The sequence below is a fragment of the Sparus aurata genome, chromosome 14 (assembly GCF_900880675.1).
Source record: "Sparus aurata chromosome 14, fSpaAur1.1, whole genome shotgun sequence".
Taxonomy (NCBI): Eukaryota; Metazoa; Chordata; class Actinopteri; order Spariformes; family Sparidae; genus Sparus; species Sparus aurata.
This window is the reverse complement of record NC_044200.1, coordinates 13,996,146-14,014,773: the sequence shown is the minus strand read 5'-3', so window position 1 is coordinate 14,014,773 and position 18,628 is coordinate 13,996,146. Positions and strand designations below refer to the sequence as shown.

Here is an 18,628-nt window from a genome sequence, read left to right as displayed (position 1 = left end):
GCCACTCAGGAGGTTTGAGGCAACAAAAGGCTTTTCATTAGTGAACTATAGACATGGGACAACTGGAAATGAAGAGGTCTAGCTGTGGCGCAGAGTTCACAGGAGACAATCCAGACAGACACCATCAGCACCACACACTACTGACAAACACACTATTCTTGTTTTTCCACTTGTCCTCAAAAAGGTTGTGTCCAACTACACTTGTTCTTTTTTGAAAGGAAAATAAAGATAAAAAACTTTTCGAGCCTTTCTGACAGCAGTCATCTCTAACAGTCTATAATTTGACTTCCTGCTTTCTTTTCTGTCACTTTTCTATTCTTATATCCACCTTATCTTTTCACCTTTCACCCTTTGCCATCACCCCTTCTACCTTTGCCTCTTTTCACTCTCTAAATATGACATCTTCTTGCTTTCCATTTCCACTCAAGACAGCTGCCCCCAACATGTTAATGTTACCATCTAGTCTGACAAATCAGACATCATTATAAATGCCAAAAGCTGTTTTACATTACAGCCAGATGCTTCAACCAGATGGTTAAAGCCTGAACAATACAACTTCTTCATCCACACACAGCAGTCATCTGCTCTTTTTCCTTCAATCGATGTGTCTCTATTACTGTTACTAAATGTTGCCTGCCCTCCATCTCTACATCTCTCTCCTTTCATCTCCTGTGTTTCTTATCTCCTCTTTCGCCCTTATTATAGCCTTTCCACCAGCCTTCCTTCTCCGTGAATCTTAGCTTGTTAAGTGCTGGTTACTAGGGCAGAAGATGTAAGGATATATATGCACTGATGGCAACTGGCAGGCTTTTTTACAGGTATTCTCACTCTCTGCTATACATGTATGCAGTCATACACAAAATATTCGGATAAATGCTGCACAAAGATATAAAATGTAACATTTCTCCCTTAAAATGTAGACAAATGACTAGCTGTCTGTTATATATTTGTTATGTTATATGGTTTGTATTTGCATTCTCCCAAATGTTTCTAACAGTGTTGAAACCCTGAGAAATCTGTAATTTTATTCAAGGTAATGGTGCGTTTAATTTAGTCTCCTGTCACTATAACTTCCAGGAAGGAAGCAGAGAGTGAGAAAGGAAAATAGCGAACAAGACCAAATGTGATGTAGGCTTAGGCCAATGAAGGCTTAATACCAGACCGGACCAGTAATACTGAATTTACCACTAGCTGTCGCATGTGGCCGGTCCCAAGAGGTACATAATGTCAGTGTGAGCTTCAGTTGTTTTATTATAAGTTTTCTTCTTCTTCTCAAGTTTAACATCAAAATGATAATTAAAATAAGACTTCAGCTGAGTGAAACTGAAGAACAGATTACAGAAGCGACAGTTCAAGTAGTCAAGTACATGAATCTTGCAAATCAATAACTTTTTAACAAAACGTTTCTGCAGATGCTTCACAATAAAAGCCTCATTAAGAAATCAAATGAGTCATGTAGATTCAGATTAGATTAGATTTAGATTTTCACTGATAATAGTGGTTGTTCAACAATGAAGACAAACATGCTGGTTACACATTTAGTTTGTTTTGACTGAGAGACTGTAGCGGCAGAAATTACAAACTGTGTCATACAAAGATTCAACTAGGTACCATACACTTCCTGTACTCGTCTTGTGTTTTCTTGAACGTTGCTCACATCAAGCCACTCATTTACTTAACAATCTTTCTTTTCACATGATGAACAATGGAGAAATCACAAACCATCTTGTTATAAATCTTTGTGAACACACAGTATTTGCACAAAAGTCATAGAAACAGATGCTCAATTACCACACAGAACATGTAAAACCCACCAAAGCACACAACAGATGCAGAATTACAGAGCTTCCAGCCAAATATTTTTTCCTTGCACCAAACCGGAGCCAAGAGCATGACACATTTTTGAAACAGAAAATGTGTGTGTATACCTGTCTGTGCAAATGAAGATGACTTAAGACGTAATGGTTTTTGGTCAGTCATCACTTCCTATGTGCGTCTGTGCTCAGGTGTGTGAGAAAGTTTGAAAAATTGTTGTGTGGAAACTCATAAACACACTGTGCTCTCATCCTTTCCTGCTACATACTCCCTCCACCTGCAGTGTCAGAACCAGACAAACCTTTATCACTTTCTCATCAGACGAATTCTGTAACATGAATCCCTACTAGTCACAGGTTCGATTTCACAGATAGTTGCGATACTCAGCCTGATAATCATTCGACTAGATTATACACAGAGGACTGAAAATAAGAGGCTTGGAAGCAGTTGGCCCTCGCTATTTTGGACTTCAGACGACATTTTTTTTACTTTTAATGTCTGAAAGCTCACCATCTGCTCTGTGTTCTCTGCATCCACAGCTCCAAATCTGAACAGACAAAAACTGTGTAAATCCATTTTCTTAGATGAGTGACTTTAGCTGCAGCATAACACTTATCCTCCTCTGTGTGTGTGTGTGTGTGTGTGTGTGTGTGTGTGTGTGTGTGTGTGTGTGTGAGATATGACTGACCTGAGAGTAGTAATTAGTCATAGTGGTTGTTTCAATGTCTTTCTTTCCCAGTATTTCCATTTTGACTGGAGCTGAGGGGAACTTGGTTGAGAAGTAGTCCAAGAAGTCAGGTAGGTAGCCAGCTTCCCCGTGGATAATCCCCATGACGTAGTGTGCTGCCTAGAAGACAATTGAAATAAAAATCAAATATTGGAATTAAAGAGGGACAGTTCACCTTAAAATCCAAAGTACATATTTTTCTGCTTACCTGTGGTTCTATTTGTTAATCTAGTTTTTTTTAGAATTCAAAAGAAGCAATTATAGAATCTGATCAAAATCTATGTTGTACCTGGGATGAGTCCTCCCTGAAAGCCAAGGTGACAAACTCCTGGGCAAATCTCTGCTTCTGGCCCGCGGAGAGAGACGAAAGCTGGGACGCGTAGGCGTGGGCCACCAGGGCCCCTCCGTTCGGCTGGTTCTCTATGTGGATGTAAGGGGCAAACTCTAGGCCCGCCATGCCAGGGTAGCTGCAATGCTGGTGTTTGATCGAAGGGGATTGTTGGATGGAGTTGTGGATAGAGGTGTTAAAGAGAGGTTTGGAGGCAATGGTAGGGGAAGAAGGCATGAGGTGTGCAGTTTTGTTGTTAGGCGGTGGGTAAACTGGTAGAGGGGACTTAAATGGAGACAGGGAGGAGTTGTGAAGGGGATTGGAGGGTGGAGAAGATGGAGGAAGGAGAAGGAGGCCAGCACATATAGTTTGGCAGGAGCGATGGTACATCTTCACTCGTTTGTGCTTCTCGCCCTCTTTGTGTTTCTTCTTCTTTTTCTTCTTCACTTTTTTGATTTGCAGCTCCTCCAAGCTGATCTTAGCTTTCTCTTTTTCATCTGGACGGAGTGACAGGGAAAGAGAGAGAAAGACAGAGAGCAAGAGGGGGAAGCGTCTTATTACTCAGAAGGAAGACATGTTTCATGGGACAAGATGTGCATAAAAGAGCCCCGCTAAAGTATGAGAAAAAATCGAATTTTGATGCTTGAAGCTAGCAGGGAGACACATCATTCATGTGAGCTTTGGAAGAAAGAAAAATCTATTCAAGTCTGCTGTCTGATGTGTGATGGATCAACAAACCAATCCTCAGCCTTTTTTCATTTCCCTGCTGTAAGAAGACACTTTTCACTTTACAGTGAATCAGCTACTCTCGCAAAAACGAAAGCTCAGAAAAACCCCCTAGTGATGTACGGTGACGAGAAAAATGCAGGGAAAAACACTTGATAGTCTGTCAAATTAGTAAAAAGGGTAGAGGAATATATCCAATAAGTTTTTCACCCAGATTGTTTATTTTAATCATCAAAACAATCTGATACCTGATTAATTTCCTATTTAAAAAACAATAAAACTGAAAACTAATCAGTGCTAACTAATTTAAGTGTAGACGGATGACTCATCTGCGTTTCCCAGATGGTGTGCATCTCCCGGGGTGCAAACATAAAATAAATTGAAGGGGCCTGAATTGGAATCCCTTGAGAGAAGCAGATATGACTAAGCCAGGAAACAAGCTCTCGAGTAGCATATCTGAACATAGATAATACTGTACATGGTAGACTTTCTCTTGAGAGCCTGAGGCGGGACAAAGTGGCACATGCAAATTTATGCACAGTGGTACTGTATGTATTTGTGTCTGAGTGTGGGCCTGTGTGTTTGTGCGTGTGTGTCTGAGCAGTTCACATCTATCCGCGAATGTGTTGCTGGCTGCTTCATTCCTTCCCAGCAGATGTGCCTGAAACTGGACACGTATGTACGTTCACTGTGCATGTGTGAGTTACTCTGATAAGAGGGTTGTCATCTCAGCATAATTCTAATACCAGCTGCCATCACATTCACACACATGTAAACCGTCAAACTCTCAGTCCAGTATGTACCCCACACGTTCAACAAGAGATAAGGCGGGAATGAGACAGAATGACAAACAGCGGAGTGAGAGAGAGCGTAACATAATGTGTGTGTGAGAGCAACAGCAAGAAGGTATTTGCAGTACAATACCCAAGCTACTAATCCAAAAGCTCTTTAACCAGCAAGCCACCCCTCCCCTAATTCTCTCTGCACACAGACACACATGTTTACTCACAACCCCTAACCTTCATCAATCCATGGAAGAGCAGCGATGCGGAGCAAATATGTCAAGTGTGACATATTTCTGTGTCAGATATTGTAATGGTGATATGAAATGTAATACACATACCTAAGGAGGTAATTTCTCTGTGTCATGCTTTTGCAAACTGCAAATAGAAATATTCAACTTTTTTTTTTTATATTAAAAGATAATTTCAAACTTAAAATATTCTGTTCTGGATTAAAAAGCACCACTAATGTGCAAATACAGATTCAGACAAAATACAAATAATCACTTAGTGTGTATTTCAAATATTTGTGAGTGTTTGGTGTGCCTGCAGCTTCATAATCATTTCCAGCAATGGCTCCTTCCTCCACGGTTTACTGTGGCCAGGCTCAAGTTTGCTGTCAAAACCACACATTTTATTATCCGTTCATGTGCTCCATTTGACTACAAGACAAAATTAACCCAAGGACAAAAAAAGTTAAGCACTCCTTTAAACTTCAGGAGCACTCTAAGTATTACTTATATGACTCATTGCATGGTTGGAATATAGTTGTAATTTAAAAAAAGAAAAAGACAAAAAAATGAAAAAAGCGAATGTCTTTCAAAAAAAAATCTCTTTCATTCTTTATATATTTTCTTTATTTATATTTTGGAGGGAAAGCAACAAATCCTGACAGTTGTAAACCAGCCTTTTTTTTTTTGGCATTCTTACTTTAGAAGTGATTCAAATGACCAATAGATTAACAAAATGTTTTGTGGATTGATTAAAGAATTAAAATTAAAATTTCGCAATTTATCCATCTTGCTTGGAGAAATAAATTAAGTTTGTCAAGATGATGATACCAGAACTTTCAACTTTACAAGTATTCAAAAACTATACTTGATACTTTGTGATTATCAAAGCAAAATGATGCTCCTTTTAGCGCTCCTTAATGAAATTTGCAGGGGCATCGGCATAAAATTTCGTAATACTACTTAAATTATCATGCAACGCAACACTTACATTTTTTTTCCATATGAACTCTACCCTTTGGTTTCCAAGTCAAGTTCCTTACTGCTGCCCCTAACTGACAAATTGACTCATTATTTCTGCTCTGATCAGGAGCCATATGACCTGCTGTAGCACCCCTTGCAGTTAATCCATAGCATATCACTCACTGTCAGCTTCTCTAAAAAAAAAAAAAAAAAGGAAGAAGAAATTTTTTAACACAAAGATTTGCTCCATCACGGTTCTTCTTATTGAAAAACTGTCCAAAAATATGGATGTTATTCCTATGACATTTCAAGACCTCAACCTCTTTTTTTTACACACAAACACACACACTCATAAAGGAGGAGCCGGGTTAGACGGTCACGATCAGTTTAAGGTTAGATAAGTTCCCAGTCAAATAATAAACACACATACACACACACCAGGACACACATACACACACACACACACACACACACACACACACAAACAAATAGCATCAGTGGTAGTAAAGCAGCCTTACTGTCAGACTAGCTGTTTGCTGCTTATTGATTTCCTATAAATGCTTCCTCTGGCTGGCCCTCTCTCTCTCTCTGTCGCCCTTTTCAATTGTAAACTTATCACTCTCTCATTGATTAAATTTCTAACTTCCCCCTCTGTCACTCCCAACATTTGCAAACTTAACACTCGCTGATTAAATACTATTACCGACAACCTACTCTCTAGTGGGCTGAGCCTCCTCCTCATTTCTCTCTCTGCTCAGATTCAGTTAGCACCCTGTGTCCCGGCGTGTCTCTATTATCGTAAACACACATGAGTAAATACCAGACTCTCCTAGCACTGCAGACTGGAGACTCTTTATCAGCCTGTCCCTCTCTCTCTCTCTCTCTCTCTCTCTCTCTCTTTTCACCTTTACAACTCTTGCTAACGCTACACTCATGCTAAGAAGATGAACCAACATGACGGAGGCATCCATTCCACACACAGCAAAAAGATTAAAAGGTTGAGCTAAATTATCCATCTGTGATTTTCAGCTGCAGCCGCTGGCTATGGTATGTGGCCAAAGCCTCGCTGAGACCTTCAAATGTCACAGTGTGGTCGTGGCATACCAGCACGGAGACACTGCGCGTCTGACCACAGCTTTAGGGCAAATCAATCAGAATAAAAGTCTGTCTAAAAAAGGTCGCGTCAAGAGCACAGAAAGAGACGGACATTACGTCACTGCACTCTGCAAATAATTCAGTCAAAAGGTTAACAATGAAACTCGCCCTCGCATTCATGAAGTGAACACAGACTGATACAGCTCTGGGCCATCAGCAGTTTTATGTGTATTTATTTGTGTTGGTGTAAAAGTTGGCAGTTCTCGAAGGTAAAGTGTACTGCTTTGCCTTTTTTGTATGTTTGTGACGGAATTCAGGGTTTAAAATTCTTGTATTTATTCTAGTTACTATTTAACTTACAATGGAGTTTACTATTCTAAATGTACCATTATGTTATACAGTACTGTTATGTTAAATTGTAAATATCCTGCCTATACATCCTGCATGTTTGTCACAATCCTTTAATACAGTTGAAGAGGTTCATTGCCAAAAATATCCATTTAAGCCTCATATCGTTTTTTAAGATGATATTGATCTCTTAGTCATACAGCAGAAATATAAAAGACTACCATTCTTAAGGCTGTGAGTAAGAGTCGTTTTAAGAATGTGTTGTTTATCTTCTTGATGATTATACATATTTATCCATTTAGTATATTTAATGCCAGAAAAATGTGAAAAAAAGCCTGTTGCAATTTCTCAGACCCAAAGGTGATGTCATAGAGAAAGAGAGAGAGAAACTAGACACATGGCAAAGCTACTTTGCCCTGGCTCGTCTCTCAGCTTCTCCTGTTACGATCCAAGCTACTTCAGGTCAGACTAAAAAAACCCTAAGAACAAAATGTACATGTGAGGAGCAACTAAGTGCAAAGGTCAACCTAATGCCAGGGAGCAGCCACAACCACTGTGGCATGGTGCTATATAGAACCTTTTGTGATTACTCCACAGTATAAGCATTTATTCACCACCTACTGGGGTGCGACTGAGTGTGTCTCCTGCTTATATGTTACAAACATAATGATGACTTTCTGTACAGCACCAGCTGAAAGTGGTGCCAAATGCTGGGGAAGTTCCAATGTGGACTAATATCTGGTTTCTGAGAGATGTGACTCACTTGCATTCTACTGAACACATTTTATTATTTAGTACTGTATTCATGGCATTGTTTTCTTTCTTTTACTGTCATAAAACAAAACAAGAAGCACATTGGCCTTTCATGAGTCGAGTTTCGTGGTTACTGTACCTTGTCCTTGTAACAGTGCATTACATGAACCTGACGGAAAGGACTGAACACCCCTCTGCACAAACAACCAACTGTCACAATTCCACTTTTAGTTTAAAGATGTGAGACGCGGATATAAAAACATTTTACAGATGATATTTTTTCTAATGGCAGAAAAGGGAAAATACTCAAGATTATTGTGAATGAAACTTAAGACTTAAGACAGTCAGGAATTTATTTGCTTCACTGCTTCTCATGACTGTGTGTGGAACACTTCTTTGAACAACTTGTTTTGAGCCTTTGAGCTATACTGGCCACAGACTAGTTCTGTTTGGCTACAGCCATGTCTCCGTCCCTCCCCTGGAAACAATGCCACCTAAGCGTTACATGGTTATTAGGCCCTTATATTTTGCTTAGGCTCCACTAAACATTTACAACACTCCTCTTGATCCGACTGAAATTTCATTCAAATTGGACCATATCAAATCTCATATGATATGCAACACATGAGCAATTCAATAGAGGAAGTCAGTGATATATAATCAAGAGCTTTGGAAACAACAAGTCAGTGAACTTTAGATTCCTTTGTCAAGCTGCTGTTTCTAAGATCAAGACTAAATAATCAAATTAAACTTTCATGTCTGTTTTGTGGCAAAAAGCCAAATATCTACTGGTTTTAGCTTTTCACATGTAAGAATGTGCATTTTATAAATGTAAGTTTCATCTTAATGGAGATTGGTTTGGGCTGTTTTGTTAGGCAAAAAAGTGACTCAATAATACATTCACACTTTAATGAATCACTTAGTCTGCATGTATGAGTGTGTGTTTCCACCAACCTTTAATTGGCGGCTTGACGTCGCCGTTCTCTCTCTTAATCTCATTCACCACTTTGTGCTTCTTTTTCTCCTTTTCCCTCTCTCTGTCTTTGACCTTCTTCTTCTCCCTCTCCTCTCTCTCTTTTGCCTTGTCCTTGTTGGAGTGCTCTGTGGAAGCAGAGAGGAGGGTTTTAAGTCTTGACGGTACAGAACACATTATTATGAGCACTCGGATTTACTCACACACACATTTCTCTCTCACACACACACACACACACACACACATTTTTTTTCCAACGCCTTAACTGAACTCTTGCCAAGTGCTTCACCCTAACAGTCACCCTTAACTTTTCTTTTATCTTTTTCGTCCTCCTCCTACAAAATGTAGGGTTTCTACTTCTCTGCTGCGGCAGTTTCATCTCTCCACCAAACCTCTACCCTTATCGCTCATGTTTCCTCAGCAAAGTAATTACCTTCGATTCCTTAGGCTGCACCAGCCGCTCTGCAACTTCGATCATAACCCGAAAGCTACATCTCATCATGATATAACTCATATTTCTTCGCCCAAACCCAGCATCTACTAGCTTCAACATGATCTCAAAACTCCTAAAATCCTCCACCGAGTTAGTATTTAATTTCCTCTTCCAGCACCTCTTCTTCTGACAGAACCACATATGTTTTCAGGTAATATTACAGATCGAGGAATTGGAGCACACTCATTGAAACTGCTCTGGATGAGAGGAACAGTTTAACATGTAAATAGTACAACCATTACACACACCTCTGTAGTTGTGAGGAGTGTGTTTAGAAAGGCAAAGCATGTCTAAGTGCGGATGGGTGTAAATTAGCATCCCTCACCTTCAGACGAGCTTATGGAGAACTGAAACTGCCAAAGTTAAAAAATAAAAGAATAAATAAATGGCAAGATAGATACATTATATACTGTTGAAAGCACCGAAAATATTACTAAAAATAAATGTGGGCATTAATCAATTTATAAAATGTGACATAAATTGAGTTTTCTGTTTGAACTTTGTGTAGCCTATATTCCCGAAATGTAATTACTTTCCCAATTTAATTTTCTATTTGATTTATTCATTTTCAAGTTGTTTTTCCTTAAGATTTTGTGAGACAATACAGAAATAAATACATAAAATGATCAGAAAATACATACATTCAGGAATTACTACAAAAGGTACATAAAAAAAGAAAGATTAGATTCTTTCTTTATTTTTGATTTTGGTAGTTTCCGTCCTCCGTAAGAGCTAAGAAAACCTCACCTTTCTTAAAATAATTTCGTTTTATCAAACCTTTTATACCACTCCTCCTTTGATTCTTTATTTCCTTTCATAAAGAAATAAGAAGAAAAAAAAACAAAACACATGACCTCCTTTATTTTTTTCACTTTTCGTTTGCAGATTCTTTCTTTTCCTTCGCAAGGAACTTTTTTTCTTTGAACTCAGTCAGATCCGTCTTTAAAAGGAAGCGGTGTTTTCAAACTGTTCACTCTCCTGTGGACGTGGGGAGTGGGAAAGTGAACACAGTGGGGTTTGACTCACTGTTTGTGGGATCAAAGAAGAAAAATGCTTTGAAAGTAAAAAAGGCTTAAAGGAGCAGGAGGAGAATTAGAGGTACATCGATACACTCCTTTTTAATGATTGTTTTAAATAAATACTATGGCATCTTTCAAGTTCAGTGGGTCGTTGTTCTTTGTTACTCAACATGCAGGTAGTCGTACCCCTTATAGCCTGTGGTTAATAGGAGGAATGCCAAGAATGTTAACAAACCATTTTAAGACAATGAATGCTGTAAAATTATCTGACACTGTAAGAAAGCCCCAGCACATTTCAAAACATCAATTTAGCTCCACAGGAAGCTGCCTACAAAGGGAGGTCTCACTCATACCTACTGCCAGATGTATAAAAACAAGTCAGACCATGCCAGAGCAATAACATTTGAAAAACTTTAAGTTTACAGGCAACGAGAGATAAACTGGCTCGGGTGGCTGACAGGGCCTTTAACACACTGGAAAGTTTGAGAGAAGGGGCTTCCTCTTCAAATGAAGAGAGGGTCATCAAGTTCAAGCAGGCTCATAACTCAAATGCTGAACAATGTTTATCAGGAACACAGCACAAAACCTTAGGTGTAAATAAATAAGAAATTAATTAGATCCATCAAACTGAAACTTCTTATCCGCTTTTTTTTCTTGTTTTGTTTTCGGACTGTCTTGCAGCAGACAGTTTTGAAGGCGAACGCGGCAGGTGGTTCTCACTGTTTGGATGATCACAGGAGATACAGCGCTTTGAAAGATAGAAAGCCAGAAGCAGCTGTTTGTAACTATTGCTACACTGATACCCACGATCTAACTGTATGGAGTTGGAGAGCAGAATCATGAATTCAGAGAGTCAATGGGGTATCCCCATTGACGTTTTTTTGTCAAATGTAAATTACAGGGTTCTTCCATTACCTGTCCTTAAAATGAACTTTAATGTACAACTTTTAACTTGTATTAACCTGCAGCAGTGTTTAATATTGTAGCTCGCCCAGGTATGAATGTGTGTTAGCACTGCTTTTAGATTTGCTGCTGGACCAGGATCGGGCTCCAACAATTGATCAGCTTCATAATTATAATAAATTATAATTTATTTTCTAGATGAATCGATTAAATGTATGGTCTATAAACTGTCATAAAATAGTGGAAAATGTCTGTCCCAGTTTCTCTAAGTCCAAGGTCATGTCTTTAAATGTCTTGTTTACTTCTATTTAATGTTCATTTTTGCATCAAGAGAATCTGATATTTTATTTCCGACGATTTTTTCTTCCTGTATCTGGACATCTTTCTATTATGATTTCTTTAAACCTAAGAAACTGAAACGTCCAGTTGCCTACGATATAGCACTTAGAATTACCATGACCTGGATGATTGAGAACATTAATCAACATTAAACTGAAGCTGATAAGGAATGAAAAATGGAGCTGGCCACACATGAGCACATGATATTTTCTGGATCAGCATTGCTGGACCGTAAAAGTACAAGTAAACCTGCCCTCCAGGAAAATCCTGTCCCATCCAGATGGTCAGTCTAACCCTGCTGCTGTGGCAAATCCATGCGTCACCATTCAAGCACATCTCAAAATAATTTAGCAATAATCTTCAGACAGTCATTCATTATATTTAATTGCTATTGAACGTGCAGAGTTTAGTGTCTTGTAATTTTGGGGACTGAACAAATGACCCAGCCGACAGTAACTTAATTGGGTGCTGATTGCAGTTAAGCTTCATTTTGTCTCCCCTCGCTGTACGTGGCCACACACGAGTCGTCCTAGGCATGGTTAGAGATTCAGTCAGCACAGTGTATTTACACACATACACACACACACAAAAAAACCTAATTACTGCAAAATCAGACATTTACATGATTCACAACAAGCAGACTTCCCCAATAACACAGGTTTACATGACTGAAATAATCAGGAAAAGATGGATTTCATTGGTGCTCGCTGGTTTGCCTTCAAGAAAGATCCAATAACTTGTAATGTGAGTTATAAACACAGAAGGTTTGAAAGCAGAAATCAGAAAACCCACCACTACCCATATTACTCTTTTTCAAAAACAGGTTGTTTCGCTCCAGCATTAATCTGTGACTGTATTTCATCATTTTTACCCAGTTGGGATTTGTCTGATTTAACCTAAATGTGAGAATAATCTTCAGGCAAACTGCATTTGGTTAGAGTTATCATATCAGACTGCGTGTAAATGCACTGGGTGTCAACAACAGGTCACACCGCTGAATACTACAGCTGGTCTCCATGAGGATTAACTGACCTTTGAGTTAAACAACGATTTGTTTGCACTAGATCAGCCTGACCGATGCAGCTTAGTTTCCTCCTGTTTGCTGCTCTTAGTCAGAATCATGTCTCTTATTTAAATACCAAATGTAACCAGGAGTCACTGCTCCCTGGCACTTGTCTTCAGTTCTCTCTCCAACAGCAAACCCACCACTAATAACATTACTGTGATGATGTGTTACTCTTTTGATCCCTGTAAGAAGATTCTTCCCTTCCAGGAAGGTCAGGGTGCAGTCGGCCTCAGAGCGGCGCTCCTGAAGCTGGCAAAACTCGCTCTTTGGCTTGAGGACTCAGGCCCTGTCCTCATGCTCACACAAATTTCTCAAAACAAAGCTTTTTCCTTATTTTTTTGCCTTTCATCCTCACGTAAACAGCATTGTAGGACAATGCTTTCCAGGGTGAAGATATTAAGATACTCTGTTTTTAAGTGTTTATGTCTTGACAGGCAGAAGTTTTTGGGAAACGATGACACAAACACCCAGGTTCACCAGAGGTCTTATCAGTGATTGCAGCAACATTGGAAAATACGAACCCAGTGTATGTGATATGATGCTGTGTAGAGTATTTGAGTTTGTACATTGCCTGAATGGATGTAATACAGTCTATATTTAGAAAGACATAAGAATAAAAATAGTGTTATCTGGGAGGATTCTACGAAGAGCAGTCCCATTTTTCCTGTCTTATCATGTTTGTCCTGTTTTCAAGAAAAATTACCTGTTGGCTCAGTAGCAGCTAGACTTGGGCCGATTATATTGTGCGATATTTTTCACAATATTGCATACTGAACAGCTGTAACTGCATCTTAGGGCTTATGTTTTGAAAAGAAAATGCATGTGGTGCTGTTTCTATAATTAAATTTGCATGCACACAGCGCTTCAACGTACATACATGGAGGACTAAGAAAACCACTAGCTGGAGAACATGGTGAGCCTAGCAAATTGAATTAGGCTATGTTTCGTCTCTGCTGTAGGCAGATGTTGACTAAACAGGGCAACACCGCAGGTTTGCTGTCTCACATCACACAGAGCACTTCTCTTGGCTGGAGTGGCCAAGCGAGTAAGCAACATTAATACCATCTATCAAGATATTTGTGTGGGACAATATGTTCGTCCCACACAAAAGTGAATTTTGGATATCGCTGAAGCCCATAACTAGCCCTGGTACCTGTGACAGATAACAGAAACTACAAGTAAAATTAAGTAAGTAGTAAGAGTAAGTAAAAGTAATAACTTTCATAATATTTTTCACAACTAAGTAACCAACCACAGTGTAGACAATCTGCTTCCTATTCACACTGCTACACACATGCTCAGTGTATGTCAATGGTCATGTGAGATGAAACGGTGCGAAAATGCTCATCTGACCAGGTATCTTTTTAAGAAATACCAGTGTACAAGAGAACTATACCTCAATCTCCCATCCTCACTTTGACCAACGGACTGTCAAACCACCGAACAGGCACTACACTCAGCAGATATTCGAAAAATATGGTTCAAAATGTGTTATTTCAGTGCCATCTTAAGAGCGCGCCGACTGCAGCTGTGTCATAGAGTCGAGGGAGAAGGCTGACACACTATTACCAGTTTTTACAGGAAGGTGCAGCTCAGAACGGAGCATTTTAATCCCTGAAACGTTTTGCTGAGGATTAATGTTTTCCAGCAACACTCTGCTTCGCTTTCATACCCTACCTCGTCTACAAGTTTGAAGCTACTCAAAATAATTACAGTCCTCTACAGCTGGCCACTGACCAGCTCACTACAGCAAGAAGAAGTAAAATGCTTTGCTCAAGAGTACCTCAGTGAGATTGTTGAAGGAGTATTATTATTTATGGCTGCATTTAAATTTTCCCTCTCAGGTCCAGAGATGAAAATGTTGTAGCCAGAATAAGAAGCACTGCAGTGTTTGCATGGCTGCATACAGCATTAAGATTAACATATAAAACTGTACCCCCTACACTACTTATAAAACTACACTAATTGACTTAATGATTGCTCAGTGTTCATTATGGAGTAATCCCTCTTTTGTGTTCTGATCCATGTAATCACAAACACCAGCCTCTATCTCTTCTGAAATAAAGCATGTGAAAACATTCACCACAGCTTGTTTACAAGACTGTGTTTCTGTGAGGGCTACAGGCCGACACTACGTCTCGTCCTGGTATTCACACTGACTGCAGTGGCTGTTCAGAGCATGTCATGACCTCTTAAACTACCCAACTGGAAAGGGGTGACATCATACACTGACATGCACACTTGCATGTGTCCACTCAGTCCTCGCACTGGTGTCTAAACACTCGCACTCAAATAACATTTACACGCACTGGAACACACAAATGCAGGCATGAGGGGATTTTGAGACGCTCTGATGTGACAATGACAAAACACCAAGAAAAAATTCTGTGGATTCTGCACTGTTACCCTATCAGTCCCTGCCAAGGTACAAATAAATCTATAAAAAAATAAAAACAATAATGGGAATTCCTAGAACATATTTGTTATTTTATGAATCAATTAGCTGATATCAATTTTGTCTATGAGGGAAAATTGCAATAATACTGAGCAACATGAATGTTGATCATATACAGCATTCAAAATGTTAAGGCTTATTATAACAAAATTCTATTTCAAGTGTATATCAAGTTTCAGACATGTCAAAACAAATATTTTGTAAAATTGAATACGGATACGGATAACAACAATTATATTTATTGTATAATACCATATACCAACTGTGAAAATCTCATCCAATCTGTTGATGGTGTTATTGTTATAAAGTGATTTTTAATCAAACCATTGATAAATGTCATTGTCTATTGTTATTTATTCTGGCCTTAAAGGGTACATTACAGCAAACTGACATCAATTGCTCATAATTTATTTGACCGACTCTTCTTCTCCAGTAAAATTACTCTGGATTTTCCCCTCCATTATGCAACACCTGTAGTCACACTCAAAACTAAATATATTAACTAAATATGTTCTAAAACATATACCCCATATCCCATAAACTGGGAAAACATGATGAAATTTGCAGATATATTACATATTGTAAAACATCATGTAGAAAACATACTTATGGGCAGTAAGCATTTTCCCATTAAGTAGCAAGTGCCTGGAATACCATATCTACAGAACTGATGAATATCACATCTCTTAACTCTTTCTCCAAATCTATAAAACAGTGGTTATTAGAAAATTAAATATGTTGTCATAAATGGGATAATGTGGTTATGCCTTTGTCTTGACTAATGTCCTGTGTCCACGTGCTTTTGTCTGCACTTACGCTGTTCTGTCTGCGCTAATGTGCTTGGTGCTTTTGTCTGTGTTCAAATGCGTATGTGTTTTAACGTGCTGAAGTGCTGATGTGCTTTGTTTGTGCTTATATGCTATGTGATAAATTGCTCTCATATGTGTGTTATGTTTTCATATGCCTTCCAGGGACAGCTGTCATGGTCTGGAGTAGTGGTTGTCTTATTTTACTTGATTGTGCTTATGTGTTGTGTTTCATGTCTGATGTGTTTTTTAATACCATCATCCTGCCAGGGACTGCAGTTTAAAAGTAGCCTATATGGCTAAATCTGGCACATTTATATGATAGACTTGGGTGCTGCTGTTAATGAATGTGCATTGTCCCTTCTCTAGATAAAAAGTTAAAAAAAAAAAAAATATATATATATATATATATATATATATATATATATATATATATATATATAGCGTCATTAATGTATAGCTACTTGTCACTAGGGTGCAAGTATTTATATTATGTCAATGCAATAATAAGGTTTCCGTCGCAAAACAGGTGAACTGAGTGGTGGAATGAATGCATCGTGCTCTGCTTATACAACTGTAGAATATGGAGTAACAACAAGCTGTGGAGCTGTGAGTCTGTTTCCCATACAGCCCGAGGTTACAGAGGGGGGCGTGGTGCTCCACCAAAACAACACTTACCCTATAATGGCGGGCGGCTGTCATATTGTTATGACAGCAGCGTGTAGTTTTATATACACGAATCCCTCCAAACAAATAAATAATATTTAACGCGAGTTGTTGTTACAGAAGACCTAACAATTCATATTAATCTTTACGCGGATGAGGAGGAGATTGCAGCGCGTTTACAACATCTCCAACCGTCTCCACTGTGCGACTGCTTAACGTAAATAAAACACGTTTATTCTGTAAATACGACGTAAGTGCGTAACAATTCCGCAGCAGCACGAGAGCAGCTGGCTACGATGTAACGACCAGGTCGCGCGACCGCTGCCCCGGAGCGCCGCTGTGGAGCTGGGGGGTTCACGAGCGGGTGAACAACACGAGCGACGAAAGCTGGCAGCCATAGCCCGCAGGAACATCGGCCGACCATGGGCTTCACGGCCACTCAACTCGGATGTAAACACATTTTCACAACGTTCAGTTGTAAATATGTCGAGTGGTCTGCGGGCTCCTGTGCGACGTTCAGCGGCGCCGCTCGGTCCGAAAACGGGACCGTCCAGACAAATTAGGAGGCGGACAACTGCACACCTCGGGCCACATGTAACGTTACACGTCCCGAGTGGCTGAACCAAGTCACTGTAAAAAAGGACAGAACTCCAGCCTACTTTTAATAAACACGAGTAAAACTTCACTAAATCGCTCCATGTAGAATTTAACCAGATGAAAATACACATTTTGATGGCCTACCTTTGGGCAGCAACATGACCTCCCCGTTTTCTCTCTTCGCCGCAGAAGAGTTATTAAAGCTGCTGATATCGTTGTTGTTATTGTTGCTAACAGCACTCCCGGGTCCGGACGAGGTCACCGACAGTTTATGTTTCTTTTTCTCCTCTCCGCCTCCTTTCCCCTTCTCCCGCTGTTTATCTTTATTCGGTTTCTTGGGTCTGGAGCAGGAAGGCGCTTTGTGGAGGAAGAAGTCGCTCTGTTTGAAGACTTTGTGTGTGTTTGTCGGTGGTTGGGCTCCACCGGTAGCAGGCACCGGAGGGTTGCTGCCGCTCGTCTTGGCCGGGCTGAGGCTCCACAGAGCCGCGCTGCTGCCATAACTCTGCTGCTTCGTCGGCTGCTGGAGTTTCTCTTTGCCGCTAACGTTGCCTCCCACTCCCCCTTCCCTGCTGAGTTTCTTGGGTTTAACGCTCCTCTCCTCGGCTCGGACCTTCTTGGGCGGCGGCGGCGGGTTGAAATCCCGGGAAGACTGAGAGCGGTTGTCGGGAGCTCCCTTCGCCTCGCTCGGCCTGACGAGCGGGCTTTTGACGGAGGCGACCGCCGGGGCTACCGTAGAAGCAGCAGCAGCGGCGGCAGCTCCGGTGAGGTGAGCGGAGCCCAGCGAGTCAGCCATCTTGAGGCTTCTCCCTCTATTTACTCTCTTTCCCCAACGGCCGCCGCTGCTGTTTTTTTGCGCGACGTGCAGGCAGGCAGTGAAGGGGCGGGGCAGTGATGTGATTGACAGGCAGGCCGGAGGGGGCGGGCTCAATGCTTGATTGACAGGCAGCGAGGGACAAGCTAGAGGCGGGGCTTAGCTTCTGTGTACTGTTCATGCATCATTATGTGAAAATAATAATAAAGAGCAAAGTTACTGACAAACCATCCACTAGTCACTTATTAATACCATCCAGTACAGATGCTGCCCTGAAGATCTAGTGCGCAGGATTTAGAGGCAGAAATGGAAGATAAATATGTTTCCTTTAGTGTATAGCCACCTAAAACTAAGACATTGTGAAAGAAGCGGGTGTAAAACGGTGGAGAAATTCTTTCTGGGACGAGAGGTGTTCAGTTGGTTAGAGTCTGCATCTTCCCCGCTAGATGCCACTAAATCATTCACACTGGTCCTTCTTTCATAATGCAACTAAATATTATTTTTAATATCTATGAATGTGTAATAACATTCTCAAACTCAACATACGAAACAGATTAATTGAGTTTATGACTTTGTGTCTGAGTATTTACCTAGGCATGTCAATTAATCATAGTCATCTGCATGTCTACTCTAGGACTGAATTAAAAACATAAAACTTAGGATAAAACCTGTAAAAAAAAAAAAGCACATCATTTATTTATTTATTTATTTAGTAATGTATAACAAATCTTTG

At 40.0% G+C, this 18,628-nt stretch overlaps 1 protein-coding gene across 1 annotated transcript in view; it reads right to left on the bottom strand.

Moving 5' to 3' along the window:
• Positions 1-17,958, bottom strand: part of LOC115595621 (lysine-specific demethylase RSBN1L-like) — a 40,301-nt gene extending 22,343 nt beyond the window's left edge. The window contains exons 1-4 of the mRNA XM_030440297.1: positions 17,229-17,958; positions 8,722-8,868; positions 2,832-3,367; positions 2,504-2,662 (exon numbers count right to left, since the gene is read on the bottom strand). Coding sequence (XP_030296157.1) covers positions 2,504-2,662; positions 2,832-3,367; positions 8,722-8,868; positions 17,229-17,877 — 1,491 coding nt within the window. The 5' untranslated portion in view covers positions 17,878-17,958. The remainder of the gene's footprint in view (positions 1-2,503; positions 2,663-2,831; positions 3,368-8,721; positions 8,869-17,228) is intronic.
• Between the last annotated feature and the right edge of the window lie 670 nt (positions 17,959-18,628).